This window comes from Falco cherrug, chromosome 4, assembly GCF_023634085.1.
Source record: "Falco cherrug isolate bFalChe1 chromosome 4, bFalChe1.pri, whole genome shotgun sequence".
In the NCBI taxonomy this organism is placed as follows: domain Eukaryota; kingdom Metazoa; phylum Chordata; class Aves; order Falconiformes; family Falconidae; genus Falco; species Falco cherrug.
In genome coordinates this window covers 69,792,219-69,812,920 of record NC_073700.1, presented here as the reverse complement: position 1 = coordinate 69,812,920, position 20,702 = coordinate 69,792,219, and the positions used below count along the sequence as shown (strand labels likewise).

Here is a 20,702-nt window from a genome sequence, read left to right as displayed (position 1 = left end):
GGTGTTTCTTCCTGACACAATGTGGTGTTGTACAGAGACACCTGAGATGGCTCAGAAAGAGCACAGTGTGCTTTCAGCAGTCCATGCTCAGGCAGGACATCTGTGCCTTGAGTATGGATTGGGTATGTGTGCTCAACTGGGCTTAACCGTTCCCGTTTCCTCTGTATCCAAAGTAGTTCAGCTGAGCATTTGTCTCTGCATCTGCTCCCTAGCGCTGTAGACCCCAGGACATGTCTTAGTTTGGTTGCAGTCCTGTGGCAGCCTGTTTCCTGCTGTGCAGGTCCTAATAAGCCTTCCCACATTAGAAACACTCACAAGAAGACCTTTTGGTCTTCTTTGGTCTTGACCATGTCAGGCCTGGCATGGTCAGAGCTAGTCAATCCCATCAAGTCCAGTTTGATTTTTTGCTGTTGATTGAAATGGCTTTTCTCAGTGCTTCAGTCCTTGGAGGGTTTTGTAGCTTGGGATGGCATGGGACTGGGCTGTAGCAAAGCTAATGAGTCACACTCATTCTGCAGGACCAGCCAGTGGAGTACATGTGCCCACTGGTTATGCAGGAATCAGCATAGGTCTGGCAGGGCCAACACAGGCATTGTTGAAGAGGTACGTAGTAGCTCTTCACCGAGTCCCTGGTCTGTATTATCCATGCTTTTTCCATTATTGAGCATCTCACAGCCTCCCATTCCCTGAAAATGGAGTTAGTTATAGCAGAATGCTCTTCTTTTTGTCTTGAGTGAATAAGATGTCCATATTTTGCAATTCAGCATCTACGATTACTCATGTTTCTCCTCGAGTGCTAAGGATGACTATTAACAGTGCTGTGAAACTGAAAGGATCCAGAATTGTTCTTGTTTTTGTGTGAGTCCTGCTAGGAGCTTCACCTGGGGCTTTATACTATATAATGCCAGCAAACTGAATTGTGAATATAAAATTCCTAGTGCCAAAATGGGAATCTGGTTTTGGTTTTGGTGGTGGTTATTTTGTTGTTGGTTTTTGTGGGGGGGGGTTTGTTTGATTTTTTTTTTTTTTTTGGGGGGTGGTGGTGGTGGGGAGCAGGGTATAAGTGTGAGACTAAAATGCAAAATTTATGTTTAAGGAAAACTGAGTGTTATGAAAGGATGATGTTCTTCCTCAACCACTTTAAAAAATGTACCTTGTGATTTACCAACACCCACTGCAGAGCAGACTTGGTGTGTTTGGGATTTTCTATTAGCCTTCTTAAGGTAAACTTCTGATTTGTCCAAGTGAAGATCAGTAAAAGGCTTCTCAGCAAAGTGCAGTACTGGGGCAAGCATATTTACCAAGGCACAACCATACCACTGTTTTACGCTCTATTCCGATGGTGTGTTGAAAAGGAGAATGTTGTATGTGCTTTGTGAGTAAGGAATGTGATTTGATTTTTCTCTTCTCATTATGGGCTTTGTCTGCGTTCCACATGGACTTTGAAACCCAGATCATTACTACACACTTCAGGATATGTAACTTGCTATTATATTTTGCTCGTAGGTGTTTTATATCTTCAGTATGGAGATGAAACAAAGCAGTTGAGGATGCCGAATGAAATCACAAGCACAGACACAATTCGTGCTCTTTTTGTAAGTGCCTTCCCTCAGCAACTGACGATGAAAATGCTGGAATCGCCCAGTGTGGCCATTTACATCAAGGATGAGAGCAGAAACATATACTATGAATTGTGTGATGTGAGGTAAGTAAACATGGAATTACAGCTGTTGGGTTTTGTTTTGGTTTTTTGTGGTGCACTTACGGAATAAAAAGGAGTGGAGTTGATAAGTATCTGACAGATAGTGGCTTGACACATAAAGGCATGTTCAGTGGTATCTGAGTAATATGGGAGGTCTGGTCTGACACTGCCTTCAGCTGTAGGTGCAGTATCTGTTGCACAAGCCATTGATAAATGGCATACCTTGTTCAAATATTCATATAATACACGCAGGTTCACATACTTAATATTTTATTGAGTTTTAAATGAGACATAAATATTTAAAATACAGAACACAAAATAAACATTTACAGAAAACCTGTTTTTTTTCTTTGCTGGTAGCACAAAGCCTGATCCTTGTCAGCCTGAAGTTACAAATATGAATGCCACAGATGTCCTGACAACAGTGCCAATTGTGCATCATCTAACACTGCCAAAGATCTGTGGCACTGGTGACTGCTGCTGCAGCAGCCTCATCACCTTCCTGGTTTATGTCAGGATGCAGCAATTAATGCAGTCACTTCCCTTCACTAATTCAGACCGTGGTCAACAAGTGATCTGACTAACATCTGGGTGCACCTTTCTATTCTTTATTTTGTCCTGATGTCTGTGCTCTTTGAGCAGAAGGACCAGGGTTCTCAGGATCCCTAGAAAGTCCCAAATCATGCAGCAAAAAAGCTTTCAGGCACACCTCAGCCATGTTACACTGTAAAACTGCAAGGAGGTATGGTGGGCCTGTGTGCAGTCCTTTTCATAAGAAGCTCCATGATAAAAAGAACGGACAGAGGAGCGTAAGAAGATGAAGGAGAAAGCAGAGAAGGTGTTCACTCTCTGCCAGTCTGCCACTAGTGCAGGAAAATAATGTGAAAGTAAGAGAAGTGAATTGTCCGCTGCTGCCTTGTTTCTTCTGGAGATCCTGTGGGTCGGGTGCTTCTCCATATCATCTTGTAGTTAAAAGAGCAAGCTGGAGCTTTTCTAACCTTGCTACTTCCAGTTCCCCCATTCCTCTTCTTAGTCCTTGGACAGCACTGCACTCCATTTTCTCTTGTGTCTTGTTGTCCTCAGGCAGTCTATCCAGTGTCTTGTCATTAGCCAGCCTCTTGGATTTCAGTTTCTGGTTTTTTATCTTCCTTGCTTTGAAGACTCCCACACCCCTGTTTGACCACTGTAATGCCTATGTTAAGACCCATCTGATTTTTCGCATCATCATCATTCACCGTGGGCTCAAGTTTCTTACACATCAAACAGTCTGTTCACAAGATCAGATCAGCTGATTAAACCAAGATAGGGGTTACTATGTCTCTGTTGCCAAGTGCATCATTGTGACCATCATCTGGCCCATCGGCTCATTCTGTCTCACTTTATCCCTCCATCTTCCCTTGAGTTTCAGACTAACAGTTTATGACTGCATCTCCTCCCTGCCCCTGAGAATGTTGTTGTTGATTATCTTAATACCACTCCACCTTTTTTTCCCTTGCTCCCATTGCAGGCGTCACTCTGCCAGTCTCAGGCCTGGCTCAATCCCAACATCTGCTTCCTTTTTTCCTATGCCTGTATTGTAGAGCATTTCTAGAGGAAATCCCATGACCCAGCTGACTTCCTCCACGACAAAATTCCCTTCTTCAGTTTTGCCACCCTTCTCACTAAGGAAACGTCAGCAATTCCAGCTTAATGAAGTCCAAAGTATGCACTACTGGCTGCATTTTCACTGCCTTTGAATAATTTCCACAGCAATTTCTCCATTTCTGTTCCATACTCTCCACAAGATCTTGCCCATGTCTCCCCTCAGAGATGAAATTTTTCTCTCCTTTGCTTGCCATGTCTTCCTTCTATTCTTCTCTTTCTTCCTTGTCTTAAACAAAGGTGTTGCAGTCAACTCTTCAAGTTCTTCACCTCCCTTGGAGGCTGTCTCATGTTCTGCTGTGCCTCGTATCCCTTGCTTTGTTTTTTTATTAACTTATAACTCTTTTAAAGTGCCTACTTCTAGACTGCAAACGTGTTCCTGTGCCTCCCAACAAAACTGTCCCTGAACACAACATACGTTTCCACTTCCCACCCCGTCACCTTTATCTCTTGCACTGAGCAGCCACTACAACTGTTGGCTGGAGTTTTACTCTCCTCATTCTGTCATTTCCAACCTGTCTGGGATTTTATTTTTCTAATTCCAACTCATCTTTTGTTCCCTGCTGTGCCATTGCAATTGTCAGTCACCAAGTAGCCATCTTTTGTGAATGCCCTTTTTCTCTGAGATCTCTCATGTACTTTTGATTTCTTCTTGAAACTTGACCTTCCTTTGTTTCAGTGGCTGTTCTTTCCTGACTTCTTCCTGTCTCTCTTCTCTCCTTTCACGTATCATTTGAAAGGTCCTTGTCTCAAACATTGATTTTCTGTTGTGTTTTTCCAGGACTTTGTCCTCCTTCCTTTTCTTTGTCTGTACCCGTCTCCATCATCTTATCCATATGAATTAGTTGAATTATCAGTTACCTGGGTGACTCTCTCATTTATTTTTCTGTCGCTCCTTTAGGATGTGATTCGTCTGACCAAATGGAGAATTTTGTATCCCCATTTTGAGCTGGTTGTGAATAATCCTATAAAATTGTCTGATAAATTATACACGCCAGAGAACCTAGCTGTTGATGTCTTCCCTGTGCACGTCTGTAGTTGGATGACATGAATCCTACCTCTTCCGTCCAAAGAAAAACATTAATCTTCTCTTTTAATATTGTCTCATTAGTTTCAGCCTAGTGTATTCTCCTTCATTAGGCCATCACACTCCTTCCCCTTTTCTTTCTTTGTGGTGTTTTTTTTTAATCACTGGGAGCAAAGCACTATCTTTCTACTTAAGCGCATAACCTGGTCCTTTTATTAAAATGATTCAGGGCTCTGCATGCAATGTAGGTCTCAGATTTTTTTCTGTGTAACAGCCCTATGATGCAGCCTTTCCTTTCCCACCACACAGTAAAAAAACACTCTGCTAATTCATCAGCTTTCTAATAGCAACTGGTCTTTTCTCAGCAGCTGGCAACAGGTTTGCTCTTACCCATTCCAACAAAGAAACAGGGATCATTCTCCTAGTTCAACAAGCAGACTGTTTCACATGCATTTTTTTTATTTGTCCTCTGGCTGTATCTTTTCCATCTCATTAAATATAAACTACTTGTCTTCATTACGAGGGCTCCTCCAAGCCCACTTCAATGCTACTTTTCATTTCTTCTTCAGTTCCAAGTGCCATCTGCTTCCACTGGGTGAATAATGCCAACTTTCATTCTACATGTCTTTAATTTTCAAACAAGTGCCTTCATGCTCTCTCTTGGGCAGCCCTGTAACACCCTTGGAAGATGTCCTCACAGGCATCCACAAAGCCACTGCGTTGGTCTCCTTCCCCCTCTCTCTGTTGCACTGCCTACTCAGAGCATGCCCGTGGTTTCAGGATCCATTTATTGCTCCTCTGGCTGGAAAGACTATGGTCTTCTCATTTCTTTTTGTTCCCTCATCTTTCTACAGCTATCCTCGTCTTTTGTGTCTTATATTCACCTTGTAAGCTGGTGACGAGGTTGTATTCCTGGCGTATCTATACAGCACACATAGATCAATGAAGCCTTTGAACATGCCAATAGCATCTGGGAGCTACAGTAATGCAAATAATATAATAATAAAAGTACAGTAATATACAGCTGTTATCAGTAATGTTTATCTTAGAATAGCAACATGAGGTGAAACAGAATTCACTTCAGAGATCAAATGCCTTCTATTACGGTGCTTTGCCTTGCAGCAATGTTTTACTTTGAAGTGTCATGTTTCTACAAGAAATATTTATGAAGAATGCTTTTAAAACAAACTCCAGTTAGTTGAGGTATCATCTCATAGCCATCAGACAGAAAAGACAGCAGATAAAATGTATTTAAATGAATAATATGCTGTTTCTAGAAGTGAAGATGAGAGAGCTTGCTTTGTATTGAAAAGAGCATGTTTCCAAGTCTGAGGCAGAAAACGGTAACTGAGAGTCCCAGTGCAAGTCTCAAAGAGAAAGGGTCACGTTTGCAAGATGGAAAACAGTTTATGTTACCATAAATAATTGAAGAACTTGAACTTGCCACAAGGTAGCTATTTTCCTATGTAGTCTACAAGTAAACACTCATAAATACTAAACTTCTCATCAGCCCTACAGTTCTGAAACAGAAGGCACTGATCTGTCTCTTAAACCTGTGGGGCTTCTTTAATAACTCCTTGACATCTACAACAGCAGCACAAGTTCTGACTAGCTACCCATTCAAAGCAATCACTGATTGTAAGATGACATTGTAAGAAAGAAATTGGATCTGCCCAAGAATCCTTTCCTTTGTTTTTAAATGATAATCCCAGTGATTAAGATCAGTTCACTAGACTTGTAGCTGCACCTGGGAGAAAGGAATTCAGTCACATGTGTAAGTGAATTCTCTAGAGATCACTAATGGGAAATGAAAGGAGTTGCAGCTTTGAAAGGATGTAAGCGTAGATAGGAGGCTTTGCTACTGAAATCAACTTGCTAAGAAATCAGCAGAACTCAGTGCAAGTGTCTAAGCCATAAAATTATTAGAAGGTAAGTTTTGAAACAAAATAGAGAACTACTGACATCTAACACTTTCCTAAATGCAGTAGTTGAAAAATTAATCTGATCAATGACAAAGTGTTAGGTCCAAATTAAACAAAAATAGTCTCTTAGGACTTCCTATCTAAACCATTTCTGTGGTAGCTTTCATCAAACCTTTTGCTTGTTTATTTGTTTTTGTAATTCCTATTTTTTCTCTTAAAAACCTGTCTTTATTATAGATAAAGTTTAGAGGAGGGATTTATCTGCTACTTAATTTTTAGCTTTTGTAGATTTCTTCTCAGGTTTGTGAACAAGCTGATAATTAGAATTGCCTCAAGAATAATTGCAGTTAGAAAGACTGCTTTTCTTTTGATATTGCTGCTTAGAATAGCAAAAATTCACGTGGGCTGAGTACACAATAAACCATGTAAATATTAACTAAATCCTTTTGAGTGCCGTGTAAATATTGAAGCTCTATTGTCTACAAAGTGTTTTCACTCTATGGCAGGATCTTGAAAGAAACTTAACACTATCTATTTTTTATGGGTGTGGAGTTATAGCAAAAGAATGAATACTTCCCATGGGAAAGAGAATCAAAGTAGGCTTTTGTTTGTTTGTGTGTGTCTAAGTTATGGCATTTAGGTTTTTCTTATAGATCGGCTGCAGACCTACTATGTCTGTTACCTGAGAAACTTTTGGACAACAAAGTAAATAAAACTACTTTCATCTGTTATCACTGCTGATTCTTTTGGTTCCAGGAATATTCAAGACCGATCTTTCCTTAAAGTTTACAACAAAGATCCTGCACACGCATTTAATCACACTTCCAGAGCTGTAAATGGAGACATAAGGGTAAGTACTAATGCTGCATGTATATTCCTCTTTCCAACAGCTTTTATGTTAAAAGCTTAAATTCTTAATTGTAATATGTACACAACAATTCATAAAACTGAAGGTGTATGTAAGACACACATACAGGAGAGGGAATTGATAATGCTTGCCGTAATGTTTCTTAACTGCTTTGCTTTTTCCAATTACTTGCCCTGAGCATTAACTTGTTTTGTTCTTGTTTACTAGCATTAAAGCACGTGAATCAAAACATAGCTTTAATTACTTATTTTGGGACACAGATAGTGTTTAGAGTTTAGACCGCTTCTTTTTTCATGTTTCCAAGCCCTTTACAGCAAAGTATGGCATGGTGTTAGTTTGCTCCAGCAAGGCTTCAGCATGGACTGTTTTGCAGTGGCTGAGCAGATGTGCTTGAAGTCTGTTGAAACACTTTGTAAGTTACCTTCTCAAACAGGAAATTCTGATAAATACCCATTGTGGTGTAAATGGGTTTATCTTTTTCTAAAATTTGCTGCCTATACTTATCAAGGACTAGTATATTTGCATTTTCAAGTGAACATTTTGTATTGGGAAACTACAGAGAAGGCATTTGAAACATATTTGATTTCGCTTTGCCACCGTCTGTATCTTTTGCTGGACTTATCTCCCACCTTGATGCCGAGGGGCGGGAGATGCAGCTGTGGGGCACCTCTTCCATGGTGTTACCCACAGCTAGTGTTGAAGCAGCAGGTGGTGGTGGTAAGATTACACCTCATCTCCTCTCCACCCATCCTAGTCTGTCCCCAGGAAACAGTGCAACCAAATGAGCTTGATGGGGCCAGAAGGGAATGTCGCTACTGTTCTCCCTGCTTTGTGGCTTTTATGTATGCTCCAAAGCTTATTCAACTGTGTGGCAAATTTCCTGTGAAGTAATTTGCTTAATTGTACATTTGCTTCTTCGTTTCATTATCAATTCTGAGCATGTCTCACTGCTTTGTTATTAATATTTCTTGTAAGCACTTCTGCTGTTTCAACAGTTTAGGGCCTCATTATTTTAGAAAGATCGCAATAGTTTGTTTACAGGCACTATTGTCAACCACCTCTCATTTATGTACTTCAATTATAAAATGGTCCTTTTGATAGGTCAGAAATCTAATTACCTTATTATTCACACTGCTGCATGCACAACATGAGAGAGCAAATAGATGCACGTCAAAGGGCTGACATGATAGTTTTTAGTGTCTTCTTTAAGGTCCTGAAATTCTTCAATCCTACTTATATTCCTGCAGCAGTAACTGGATGTATCCAACACATTCATATTCAAAGGCATGACATGCTATCATTGTGCCTTATGACGTTAACTCATTTAACAATTGCAGGTGGCTTTATAAAGTTATGCTGTACTGTTCTTCCATGTGCAACAGATGCTGAATGTATCTACTGTGGCTTTGTGTGCTCTAGACCTGTTTTCAGATGTGGTTAACTACTGTGTTAGCTACATTTATTTGGCCTTCTTCCTAACAGTTGTTTTGAACACAGGTGCTGCTTCTGTGCAAAAACTATAATAATTTGTATTGATTTTTAAAAAATACTGTGTTGTACAAAAGATATGCACTCTTGACACCTCCTGATTATGGCTGAAATACTTCTCTTTGGCCATAACTCAAAACCAATGGTGACAGAGATGACCTCTGCAGAAGTGGTGGTGGTTTCATGGTAGAATATTTTATTTTCCTCTGCTGAAATGTCAAAGATGCCATTTTGAAATTCTGTGCATCCAAAAAACCAGCTATTTTCTCATTTGGCTTTTCCTTTGCATTGGCAAATTTCTTGTCTTCCTGGTCTGAGAGGTGAAGTCAGATCCTGGATGTTCATAGGGGCTTTGTGGAGAAACATGCAAAAAGTCTTCCCTTTGATCTACGTGAACTTCTGCACTTCAGAGTTATGAGTGAGGAAACGTGATTTCTTGAGCTCCAGAAGTAATGATATGTGTTTGTCTAAGGATGTGTGTCTTCTGGTTGGGTTCTTCCTTGCGCAGCAACACTTAGATCCTAATGCAGGCTTATCCCAAAGTAGAGGATTGTAATAAGACTCTGATGCTCAGCATCTGGAGTCTGAAAAGCTGGAGCACACACTGCAACTTTTCCTTTATTCAGCAGAAGTACTGTAGGGTTTTCTTGTGGATCTCTTCTTTGGCAGAATTTTTAGGGACATAGTAGTCTAATGGTTTCTACCTTTTGGTTAAATCTGGTTGAAATTTGCTTGCAGATTCATAGGTTATTAGGTCAGGGGAGATAACCACTAATAAACAAAATAAAATAGATAAAAATAAAAATAGATAGATTATCTATCCCTCTTTTCTTAGCAAACCAGATTAAAGGGGGTGGAAATGCAGGGAGACTTAAGTGAGAAACATATACATTTTATGTACTGGTATTGTATGGTACCCAAAAGATTGTGAAAAACCTTTGCTTCTCATCTGTCCTTTTATGTTTGTGCGTCTCTGCCTTGGGTGAATTGACGTTCTTCAGTTTCATGTGAGAGATGAGTGCTAAATTCACTGCGGTGGGAAGTGGCGAGTAACTTCTAAACACTGTGCTCTGCATCATGGTTAACTGTTTCAGAAAACCTACAGAAAAGCAGCATATTGTCAGACTGGTTGAAAGAACAGTATTTAGAGTATTATGAATTAGCCATTGTGAGTACATTTTTCCATGGTGATACTGTGAGTGTGGTTGTATCTCCTGCCATATGTGAGTTAAAGCTTTGTTTTTCTGAGGTTTGGGAAAGTTTTGCCTTTACAGAATTTTCTACTGTTTGCCTTCTTGTCCCTTTGGAACCTTTATCCCTGGGTTTGATGATGTTCAGGCTTCTATTCTTGTGATTTATAATCATTTCCATGTAACAGACCCAAAATCATCTCAGAAAATAATGTTAGCTGCCAGCTTGGACACCTGTTTTAACTACCAAACAGATGTGAAACCTGTATAAGAATTGGCAGTAACACTTGAAGTATTAAGTATTACCCATATGGACAAGAAGACTCAAAATGTGCAAGAAGAATGTGGGCTCTGTGAATTTCAGATCTCCTATCAAACCACTGAGTTTTTGTGTCCATTAATTCTTCCTGGTCTCCTCTCTGCTTCATGCATTTTTGTGAATGGGTTGTATTTGAGAAAAGGGATTTTGCTCGGGGTCTAAGCAAGTTCTAAAGGGCAGTTTTTCTTGAAATCCTTTGGAGTGCCTTGCTTGCTTGCTGATGCTATACTGTGGCCTTTTACACCTTGAAGAGTGTGATTTGTTTGACAGGTTTGCCACGTTGAATACTGTTCAAGCAAGAAGTAGCCACATACTGCTGTGTCACTGAATGTTTGTGTTTGTGCTCTTCCTTTTTTGATTATTCCCTTCCCAAACTGTATGCTGAAAATCTGTAGCAGCTGTTTTCTTTGGAAAAATGTTTCTTCACATTGTTGCATTTCATCCATTTCTTCCTTTGCCTGAGCTTTTTATGTTTATCAGTCCTTTCTAGCCCCCTGTGCAACAATACTTTCTTTTGACAAAATAATGTCTAATGTCCAAATGTTTAGATGGTCGTCTTATTCTCTGTGGCGTTGTTTTGAATTCCAGCGTACGTGCACATACACAGCCATGCTGGTCTGTGCTGTTAGAATGAACATTTGTCATTTGCATAGATTCAAAGGGGAAAAGGCCACCTCAGAGTTACTGGGTGAGGGTCGGGGTTGCCTTGCTTCTCACCTTCAGCAGCGGTGTATAGATTGAACGTCAGCAGATGACACTAAAGAACTGATGGCAGATTTTTGTATGTTGCTGAATGAATTGAATTTCTTTGGAAGTGTCACAGCTCCTTTTATCCAGGGCTGTGAGCCCCTGATGACTCCAAGTGGAAGCGATTCCCCCACCAAATATGCACAGCATATTTTCTGTCCTCATTCCCTACACCCTCCTTTTATGGAGTGCCTGAAAGGGGAAGAATTCTAAGTTATAATCGCCCCCTTTTGTCATTGCAATGTGTCTGTGTTTCTGGTGACAGAGTTGGATAGTAATAATGTTGGTTGATGCAGTGATTTATTCTGGGCTTCATCTGCCCCCCAGTTTTGAGAATCAAGAGGGAATTTTTACTTTGTAACAGACTGGTGGCTATTTTGCTTGGCAGTCTTTCTCTTTCCAACCACCTGCCCTCAGGTCTGTGGGTTACACTTTGTTTTAAAACGTCCTAGACCCACCATGTTTTTCTTTAATTCCCTGACTTGCACAAGCCCTTGGCAGGTCAGCGCTTTATCCCAAACCGCCTGGGTGGGTGAGGCCAGAATATCCAAAGAATGCTTGTTGTGGCTGCTGTTGTATCGAGCTACACTTTGAGGTGTTTTGGAATTTTTTTGAGAGACAGTTTCTCCAAGAAGGAATAATTAGGGCAAGTTGAGTCAGAGCTGAGTTTGGGTAGTAGGGAGTACCTGGAAACTCACATTTTCTGGGAGTTAGAATGGCAAAAAGGTGATGACATTCTTGGCAGTGATGGGGGTTTGGGCTGCCAAAGTGGGAGGAGATGCGTTAAAATGAGACAGACATTTGATAAGCTGGGTAAACTGTTGTGCTGATTAGCTTTTATTAATAAAATTGTGCACTAGCAACTTTTCATTTTTCCCTGAAAGTGCCTGGCTAGCAGGTTGCTACCATTTTAACTCTCTAGAGTTATATGGAATGTGTGAGCTTCAAAAAACCCTATAAGTGCTAAAAACCCTCAGACAACTCCCCAAGAATTTAAAGTGTCCAAGGAGCCTGAAATTTAGTGCTGGTTTGAAGGAAAGATAGATAATAAAAGCAGGATCATCCCTCTGTGTTCTTAATGTACCTGAAAACATACATCCAGCTTCTTTGAGATGTTTAACTTCTATTCATTGGACTGTTTGTGATTTTAACATCAATAAACATAAAGGCTGCAAATGCTGCCAAAATTACATTTGTTCATTGCATTCTCTGGCTTTTAAAAAAAAAAAAAAAAAAAAAAAAAAGGCAGCTTCTCAAACTACGTAGAGGTATTTAGAACAAAAGTATTCATTGGAAAAGAATTCAAGCAATAAATTGGATGAACACGTTTTAGTGCTAGGATGCCTATAGGACAGCATTTATATAAGTTGCCATGTGTTTGCCTTACTGATCCTATTACTATAAAACTTTGTTTTCTTTTGGGAGGAAAAAGAAAAAAGGAAAAGCAAACGCTAATACCTCTATTATCTGATAGAGACCTTCCAAATGATACAAATCTCATCTTTCCTGCTGTTTTGCTGTCTGCCTTTTCTAATGCTCTTTTTGTCATTGAGAGGTTACGACAACATGAGCCATATTGTATTTATAAACATCACGTGTTTCCTTGATATGACTTGCAGTGTCTGCCAAACAGAACACATGGAAGAAACATTTCTCATTAGCTCAGCATTGGTTTTGGTTATACTGATTTCCGGGACAGGAAAAATGCCTTCCTTACTCAGATTTAACTTTCATACAGTAAAAAGAAAGCCTCTGAGTGTCCGTGAAATCTCTTGAACAGAGACGCTGCAGCTCCTTTAGCCCACATACTTTGTCTGAGGAAAAGAGAAAAAGCAGTTTATTTTAAAGAGAAGATGTAATGGCATGTATTGATGAAACTAATTCTGAATTAAAATACCTGCCAAAGTTGTCTAGAAACGGAATTCACCAAGAGATGTAAGGTAAGATGATGCTTATAAATAATGAAAGATATCTAATTTCTTTTCTTCTATTTCTTCTTCTTTTTTTTTCCACCAAACTTAAGAAGATATTTTCAGATTAACTGGGAATTTAAATCAGAACAACGAAAGCTGTTTCTTCTTCCTTGAGCCATATGAGAAAATAAATGTTTAATTGTAAATCACCAAACTACTCTCAGATTTTATGTCTAGTTTCAAACCTACATATTAAACATAAACAGTTACTTGCCAACTTGCCATAACAAATCTTGCTGAGATTTGAGCAAAATATATAAAAGAAGTCTCTGATTTTCTGGATTTTTTATTTTTTTACTGATATGGATTTTACTGCCTTTGCTTTGAATGGGCTGTCAGTAGTTGCCAATTATTTATGCAACTATAGAGCTGCAGACACTGAGAAGTGGCTGTATCAAATCAGACTGTGGTGAAAGACTGTAAATGTACCTGTTCTCTGTCATTCATATATCCTTTGAGACATGATACCTGCTGCTGTGTAAAGTCTAAATTAGTGGGAAAGTGGATAGAATTTTAAGGAAAAAATAATTTTGTAGCTACATGTAAAACAATATTTAAATTTAAAATGTTGTCTGGCAAAAAGTTGGTCTGTTTAAAGATACAGGTCCTGAGTTACAGTTGCATGGATGCTGCATTGTGGCTTTTTTAATACAATGACTGTGTAGATCCTATTACTATACCAACATTTAAAAACATATAATTTTTAAAAATTTTCAAATAATGAGGACACATTTAAAGTTTCTATCAAGCTGGCTATTGAAAGTGTCATGTTCTTGATAGTAAGCTGTTCAAGGAACATGAGCTTGCCACACCTGTGCAGTAATCTTCCAGTTAGTTTAAGCGGAGTGTCATATGGTAGATATCACAAACCAGTTACCTGGAAACCTCCAGAGAGTTTCATCTGTGGAAACAGATCAACTTGCAACCACAGTATAGTTGTTTTAGTGCAGTTTTAGGGGGAGAGTTCTTTATTTCACACTAACAGGCCTGTATTGAAGCTAGCCTGCCTTTCATGTTGAGATTTGCTTAGAGCTTGCCCTGGAGCTGATGAAGTTACTTAATGAAAACATATGATCTGTCTTGTGTGATGGTCTCTTCAGCCCCTTGTTAAAATGAGCAGTCTTACCTCTCGAGTAAGTCTGAGGTTCTCAGGCAAAACTTTTGCTGTGTTCAGTGGGAGCTTGCCCTGCATAAAAACATAAGGATTGGATCCGAGTCCATTTTTATTGTCTACTAGTTTCTGGTTTTATTCTCACTCCACCTCTTTTTACATAATGTTTCCTTGTTCCAGGTCTGTAGAAGTTTTAATCTGCCTTTTCTTAACCCTCACCCCGCCCCCGTTGGCTTGAAATTCCTAAGTAGCTGGAGGAGTCAGATGTTGCCAGAGCTCCCTGAACACATTGACAGATGATAAAAATGCTCATGGCTGTGACCTTCCTTCTTAGGAGGGGAGGTCCTCCTTTACCTCCTTTGTAAACCAGGTAGCTTATCTGAATTCCTGCAGTCCTGTAAGCCAAAGTCCAACCCAGCATTATGACTTCCAGTTAGCTTTCTGAATGAGCTGTTACTCAAACAGGGGTTAAAAATCACTTTGTGGAGGTGGATGTTTTGGTACCACTTTGGTCCTAGAACCCAAGTGAAGCAGAAGCAATATTTTTTCTTCTTCAAATCTGCCATTTGCTTGTCATTCAGGACTTTAGCTTTCCCAGGAAGTTTTTCACAAATCCAAAATGTGAGACTTCATGATCATGACCCAAATTCTCTGCTTTCCACTGAGTCTTCACTTCAGTCTATTAGTAGTTACCTGCCTCTAGATAAGAGTAATAAATACTAAAGAAAATAATTCTGTCCCTATCTGTTTTTTAACAAAGAGGTATCAACCAGTACCTGCGTTTAGGAGAACACAGCTACATATTGGAGTACCTTGATTCTTCTGCATGTTGGATTGTACTTTTTCTAACAATGGCTCTGGAAAACTAATCAGACTTCTGAAAATATAAGCAGTAAAAATGTCTTTTCTTGGATACATGTTAAGATCTGGGTTTGAAAAAATCCAGAACTGGCAAAGGCAAGACAGTTGCAAATATCAGCAGGCAACATGAGAAATGACGTGATGCTGAAATTATTTTTGTGTGTGAATATATGCCTTTCTTACATCATTGCAAACTAGAACTCGTGTGACTAAGTGAAAAGACTAAAAGGCTGTGTTGGGTAAAGGGCTAGTCCCTCAGTCACTTAATATTTACTATAGATAGCATGGCCTTAGGATAAACTAGGTTGTTTACTTCAGCCATGCTGACCAATTTGTGTATATTTTTGGATCAAAGGAAGTAAAATGAAAAGAAAATGTAGGGCTCAAACAGTACAGGAAGAAGTTTGTGATTTAAGAAGGCTCTTGAGGCACTGGTAGCATCTCTAATGTTGCAGAAGATGTACTTATAACTGCAGATACTGCTGGGCCTTATAGCTATCAGATGCAGTGCGGATTGGGCACTTACTTTACAAAATCCAGTCGTATACAAGGTCTTCATGACTGTTTCTCCTGCTGATAGTACAGAGTCCAAAACTCAGCACTGCAACTTATTTCTTTTGATTTGCAATGGCCTTACATCAGACGTAAAAGCTGGCTACAGGTGTAAACATGCTGCTTAGGTCTTTTACCTATCAGCTCTGTTTTATAACAATTTTATATTATTTACTTCCAAACCTATTCCATATATCTGTAATAGTTCTGTTTTGACTCAGTTGTTTGGTAGTGCTGCATAAGACCAAGGGTTATGCCTTTCTTTATGTTCATTTAACCATATCATCTTGTTCAGTTTTATTTGGCTTCAGTACAGTGAGAAGAGATACAAATAGGAACAAAAATAAGAGCTGAGTCGTTAGTACAGCGAATCAGAAAGCCGTGTATTTATTTTGATTTATGAGTGCAGTTACTAACAGTACTTCTTTTTTTAAAGAGCAGAAATCTGATATACAGCATATTTAAACCAAACAAAAATTCTGATCTGTACCAGAACTGTACATGTTTGAAACTATTCCTTTTTTTGAAAAAAAAAAAAAAAAAAAAGAGATGACCCCATCAGTTCAGAGGAAGTGCTGAAATTGAGACTGGTCTGAAGGGTTTGGCTCCCTGCATTGCTGGTGGCTGTCTATGTCATGCACATGATGTGCTTGATCTCTTCAAGGAGAATGGGGAAAGGGGAGGAAATACTTGCTGCATCTTCATGAATTACATGACTCCTGTTTGTTCTCAGAAAATTCTATCTGAAAAGCAGCTGTGGAAAAGCAAAAGAAACAAACAGCTGGTTTGAAAGCAGAAGAAACAGTTGGTTTGAATGCAGCACTACTAGTTATGAGGGGTATCACAATGTTAGCTTTTAAAAAAAATATCAGTAACAGCTTTTATATGTTCAGTCCAAACAGTCTAATAGCTTATGGGATGGGTGGGCCATGCTATACTGATGAGATAAATGTGGATATTGGCAAACCAATGATGTAATTATGTAAATCCGACCTTTTTAGGATTGAAATGTGTTATGTTTCACTGTGTTTATATTTTTGTCATTTGTGATAACACCCTGAAAAATCTTGGCTGAAATGCCAAGAGGTTTCTTAGTCTACTCACTACACCATTCTGTCTGGAGAATACACTAAGGAAGCATTGAAGAATAAAGCATGAGAGATTTATTAACTTCCTTCTGCTTAATTGGATAATTTTAACAGTGATTTTTAACTCTCACATTCCATTTGTTTGTAGGAAATTAAATGCACTCATAAATATGCATAAATGAGTGCCTGTTCACTGATCTGGATGTTTGTCTTGCCAGTCAGGAATAAAGTAATACAGGCTGGTAGCAGGGAGATAGCTCAAAAAATGAAATATTGCTGGAGGAATAAACCTCCACACAGAGGCACTATGTTTTCAGTAAGGCCAATGAAAAATGTGCTGCATCTCATGCATCATTTTGCTCAGATCGCCTAAAGCGTGGCTAGACTCGAAGCTCTCATAAGACTGCTCTGGGTCAGGCTCTACATGGCCTTGTGCTCCCTTCCCTTCCAACCAGAGTTCATCCAGTGTGTCGCCAAAGTTGTCTCACTGACAGCTAATCTGTGACAATGTCAACTAGGGAGTGTCAACAGGTTCAGTACAGGTGTAACCAGGCTAGTCTAAATATAGAGCCTGCTCTTCTAGCTAGATTTAAGATGATGCACGTTGTAAGCTCAGCATTTTATGGCAAGAAGTGTAATACTGCTATCTCCTTATTTTTCTGTTGGATTCTTGTTTTACACCTGAAGAAGGGTGGTCTTAGTCTAGGAATGGGAAGGGCCGTTGGACATTATGATGGCCAAAGAACTTTTGATGTGCAGGTGTGCTTGGGGTCATAAGTCTGTGTGTTCAGGCATTTGATAACAAGATGGAATTGATACGGGGAAAAGTTATCTGAGAAGTAAGGGCTGCATGCAGAAGACGCCTCACCACTTGTCAGAGCTTGGTGATGATTTCATCAAACCAGAATTTCTGTTGTCCCCCACTAATGACCAAATGTGCACAAAGGACAACAGCCACCTCAGCGTTCTCTCTTAGCACTCAGTCCCACTGCATGTCAAGTATCAGAGGTGCTGCACTACGGCCTGACTTGTAGAGAGCTGTTATTTTCTGCAGTCTGAAGCTGTTCTGAACCTCAGCTACATCTTCAGTGGGAATGGCTGAACTAAGTGCTAGGTTTCAAAATCCATTTGTAGCTTTAAAGTGTATCTCAAATATCTTTGCTTTGAATATGAGAATGGATTGCAAAGGCAAGTGATGGCTGTAGCTTCTTTGCCCATGTCCTCAAGCATTCATGGGTTGCTCCAGCTGGCATTTACCTGAAGGGCTGTGCTCACTGCTTTCATAAAAATGACCCTCATGTTCTGACCACCCCTGCCAAAAAACCCAAAAAAACTTGGAATATTAAACCAAACTGAAGAAGGTTATGCTGGATGTATTTTCTTCTTTCTGTTTCCTCTTCTCCTTCCTTTCTTCCTCTCCCTCTCCCTCCCATGCCTGCTATGCTAAACTATGGCATTGTAATAACAAGAACTAATGCAAAATTTTCTAACCTTGAAGAAAAATTGCATTAGTTCATGTTTTTCCACTCTTACTGTGTTTTCTCATTCTTTCATTGAATTTTGTGTTGAATTTCCCTTCATATGCTATGGTGTCTTTAACTCTTCTTTTTCTCATTGATTCCTCACCTCCTAGCTTAAGTCTCCTATTTTTGTTTCTTTGTCATTTTTTTTGTTTCTTTGTCATTTTATTATCCCTTTCTTGTTTACCTATTTAGTTCTCAGCACTCCATCTCCAATATTACCCTCTTTCATCGCTGGCCTCTTCCACAAACTCCTATTACTGTCCCTTTACCCTGTGTCATTCCCTTTTTGGTTTGTTTTGTTTTGTTTTGTCTTTCTTCCTCCTTTTTTTTTTTTTTTTTTTTTGTGTGTGTGTCTGTAGTTTTACACTCAGAATGCCCTATTACCTTCCCATATAATAATTCTTTACCTACTCTATCTTTTCCAAGTGTCACAGAATCATGGAATCTTCTAGGTTGGATAAGACCTTTAAAATCATGGAGTCCAAGTCATGAGTTATGTATTAGTTAAATGTTTGCAGCATATTACTCTTGCTATTTTTAATTCATATTTCTGCATTACATGTGGACTAAGCTGGAAAAATTTCATGCCACAAACTCAGTCTTCTACATTTAGGCTTTAAAAGTTTAGGCATAAGTAAACATGCTAGTGGTAGGACAGAGGAAGAGAAGAAGGAAAAGTGGAGGTGCTTCTGTATTGGTCTCTTGATAAATAAATAATATTTATTACCAGCTTCAGGCTAGAGACCCTTAATTCTTAGCTGAGTCAAACAGGAACCATAGACCAGGTTCAGTCCAAGGTGGATCACAGCAAGCAGCAGCTGCAGTGAAGCTGCCATTATCCCTTCTAGTTATAGTATCATCTTGACTTATAACGAAGGGGGAAAAAAAAAAAAGGAAAAAAATAAGATGAAAACCAGAGCAGAGAGTGAGCTAAATGAAAAGACATGTGGACTGGCTCACTATAGAGAATTAGGAAAAAAATCTAATCCTTATAAGCTTAGGGTAGAAATTGCCACCCACTGCAGTCAGTGGTGAGAGGCTGGGAACGCCAAGGGACGGTTTGTCCCACCTGGCTGTAGAGGGAATGAGCTGACTCTGGAGGGTGCCTGGCCGACTGTCTTTTAATGCAATGTTAGGTTAGACAAATCCTCAATACAGAGCAGTGGTGCTGTCTTAACTTTTGAGAGGTGCTTAATACATATATGTCTGTGATACATACTATGATACTTTCCTATAGCTAGGAAAATGTCTTTGTTTAAATCAGTACAGAAATGAAGGGGAAGCATGAGGTTTAAATTACAGGGTAGAGAGACACACTGCAGACCTGACGTAATAGTTCAGTTTTGCAGAACCTTCTTCATACAGCTCCAGTGAGAGTTGGCTATATTTGCTCTAGTAAACTTAAAATAAATTTTGAGAGGCTTGTAGAGTTTCCAGCACAAGGTTTCCTACTTGTACTTGCTTGCCTTTAATTTTTTTAATTCCTAAAAATCTAAAATTCCTGATTATGTTGATCTGCCATCACCAGAGAATAGGCCAAAAACGTACTGCTGGTATGCAAAACATATGTATGTATGTATATGTAATGTTAATATACATGTTAAAATGAAGCACTGTTCTCCTGAAGCTCAGATGCTCACTTGTGTGCTCATTCAAATGCTTTATGTACAGGTTGCTCCACACTGCAAGCTCCAGCTGTTCTACCGAGTGTGCTGCTTTGCCAGCAGTGATGCTGCAGAGCTGCCTCTCCCCTTTGTAGTGGTTTGTTGTAGCTCATAGCTGTGTGCTCTGTGGTGTGGGAGGGCTGCTTGTTTGTTTGTTAGCATTTTTTTAAGAGCTAGGGAGTTTGGAATAAGCATAAAAGAACTTTATGGTACTTATGTCTACCCCAAGTGTTTCACTGCATGCCTTCAGAATCAGTAAACAGAGGGAATTACAAATAGTATGTATGTTTAAGAGGAGATGGTGTAGTCTGTACATAATACTGAATCCAGTATGTGTCAGGCAGCCAGAACTGTTCTGTTCCCTCTCGATTGTCTGGCTTGGCCTCTCAAATTCAAAGACCTTCTGTAGGACTTTCAGTCCTCAGGGAAACACCACACAAATCCTTGTAGGTATAGATATGGATAGTGGGCTGGAGAGCTGACGTGGGAAAGTTGAGGCCAATTTGAAAGAGTTATTCAGGGTCATGAAGAGCAGTGTGGAGTGCGGGGTGGGACCAGCACAGCACCGCACCTCCGTGTTCCCTTGGTGCCTTTGTCAAGGACAGCAGCTTGGGGGTCTGTGTTCTGCTGCCTCGTTTTTGTCATGGGGAAGCAGCTGAGACTGAGATCAGGATTGGATACGACCACTTTTTTCTTCCTCTGCTGAATGTTTGGAGGCAAAACGAGGGGTCGATCTCTCTTCTTTCACTGCAGAAAGTGGATAACCACGCTGAGAGGTTTCTGTCACGGCGCTAGCCTAAGCAGAGGGAAGAGAGATGCTGATGGTGGTTCTCCAGCTGCCTTCAAGAGTGTTGTGTATCAGAGGCTGCAGAGTTAAGAGATCCTGCAGACAACTCTGTGCGTAGATCTTTGTCCTCCTACACTGTTGGTGTCTTGGATCAGAATTAGAAGCTGGGTGATCTGTAGGACTGGTGAAGTGGCATGAGACCTTGGCAAAAAAAAAAATCACTCAAAAACCCCAACCCC

At 39.7% G+C, this 20,702-nt stretch overlaps 1 protein-coding gene across 18 annotated transcripts in view; it reads left to right on the top strand.

Moving 5' to 3' along the window:
• Positions 1–20,702, top strand: part of KIAA1217 (KIAA1217 ortholog) — a 366,098-nt gene that overhangs the window by 283,815 nt on the left and 61,581 nt on the right. For 17 of the 18 annotated variants that reach the window (XR_008731924.1, XR_008731923.1, XM_055708257.1 and 14 more), the window contains 2 exons: positions 1,507–1,705; positions 7,049–7,142. Coding sequence is in view for 15 of the 18 variants with exons in the window: in XM_055708257.1 (XP_055564232.1) it covers positions 1,507–1,705; positions 7,049–7,142 (293 nt within the window). In the remaining 3 variants the exon portion in view is untranslated. Of the gene's footprint in view, positions 1–1,506; positions 1,706–7,048; positions 7,143–12,520; positions 12,845–20,702 lie in introns of those variants that run through there. The other variant, XM_055708264.1, reaches the window with a different exon arrangement.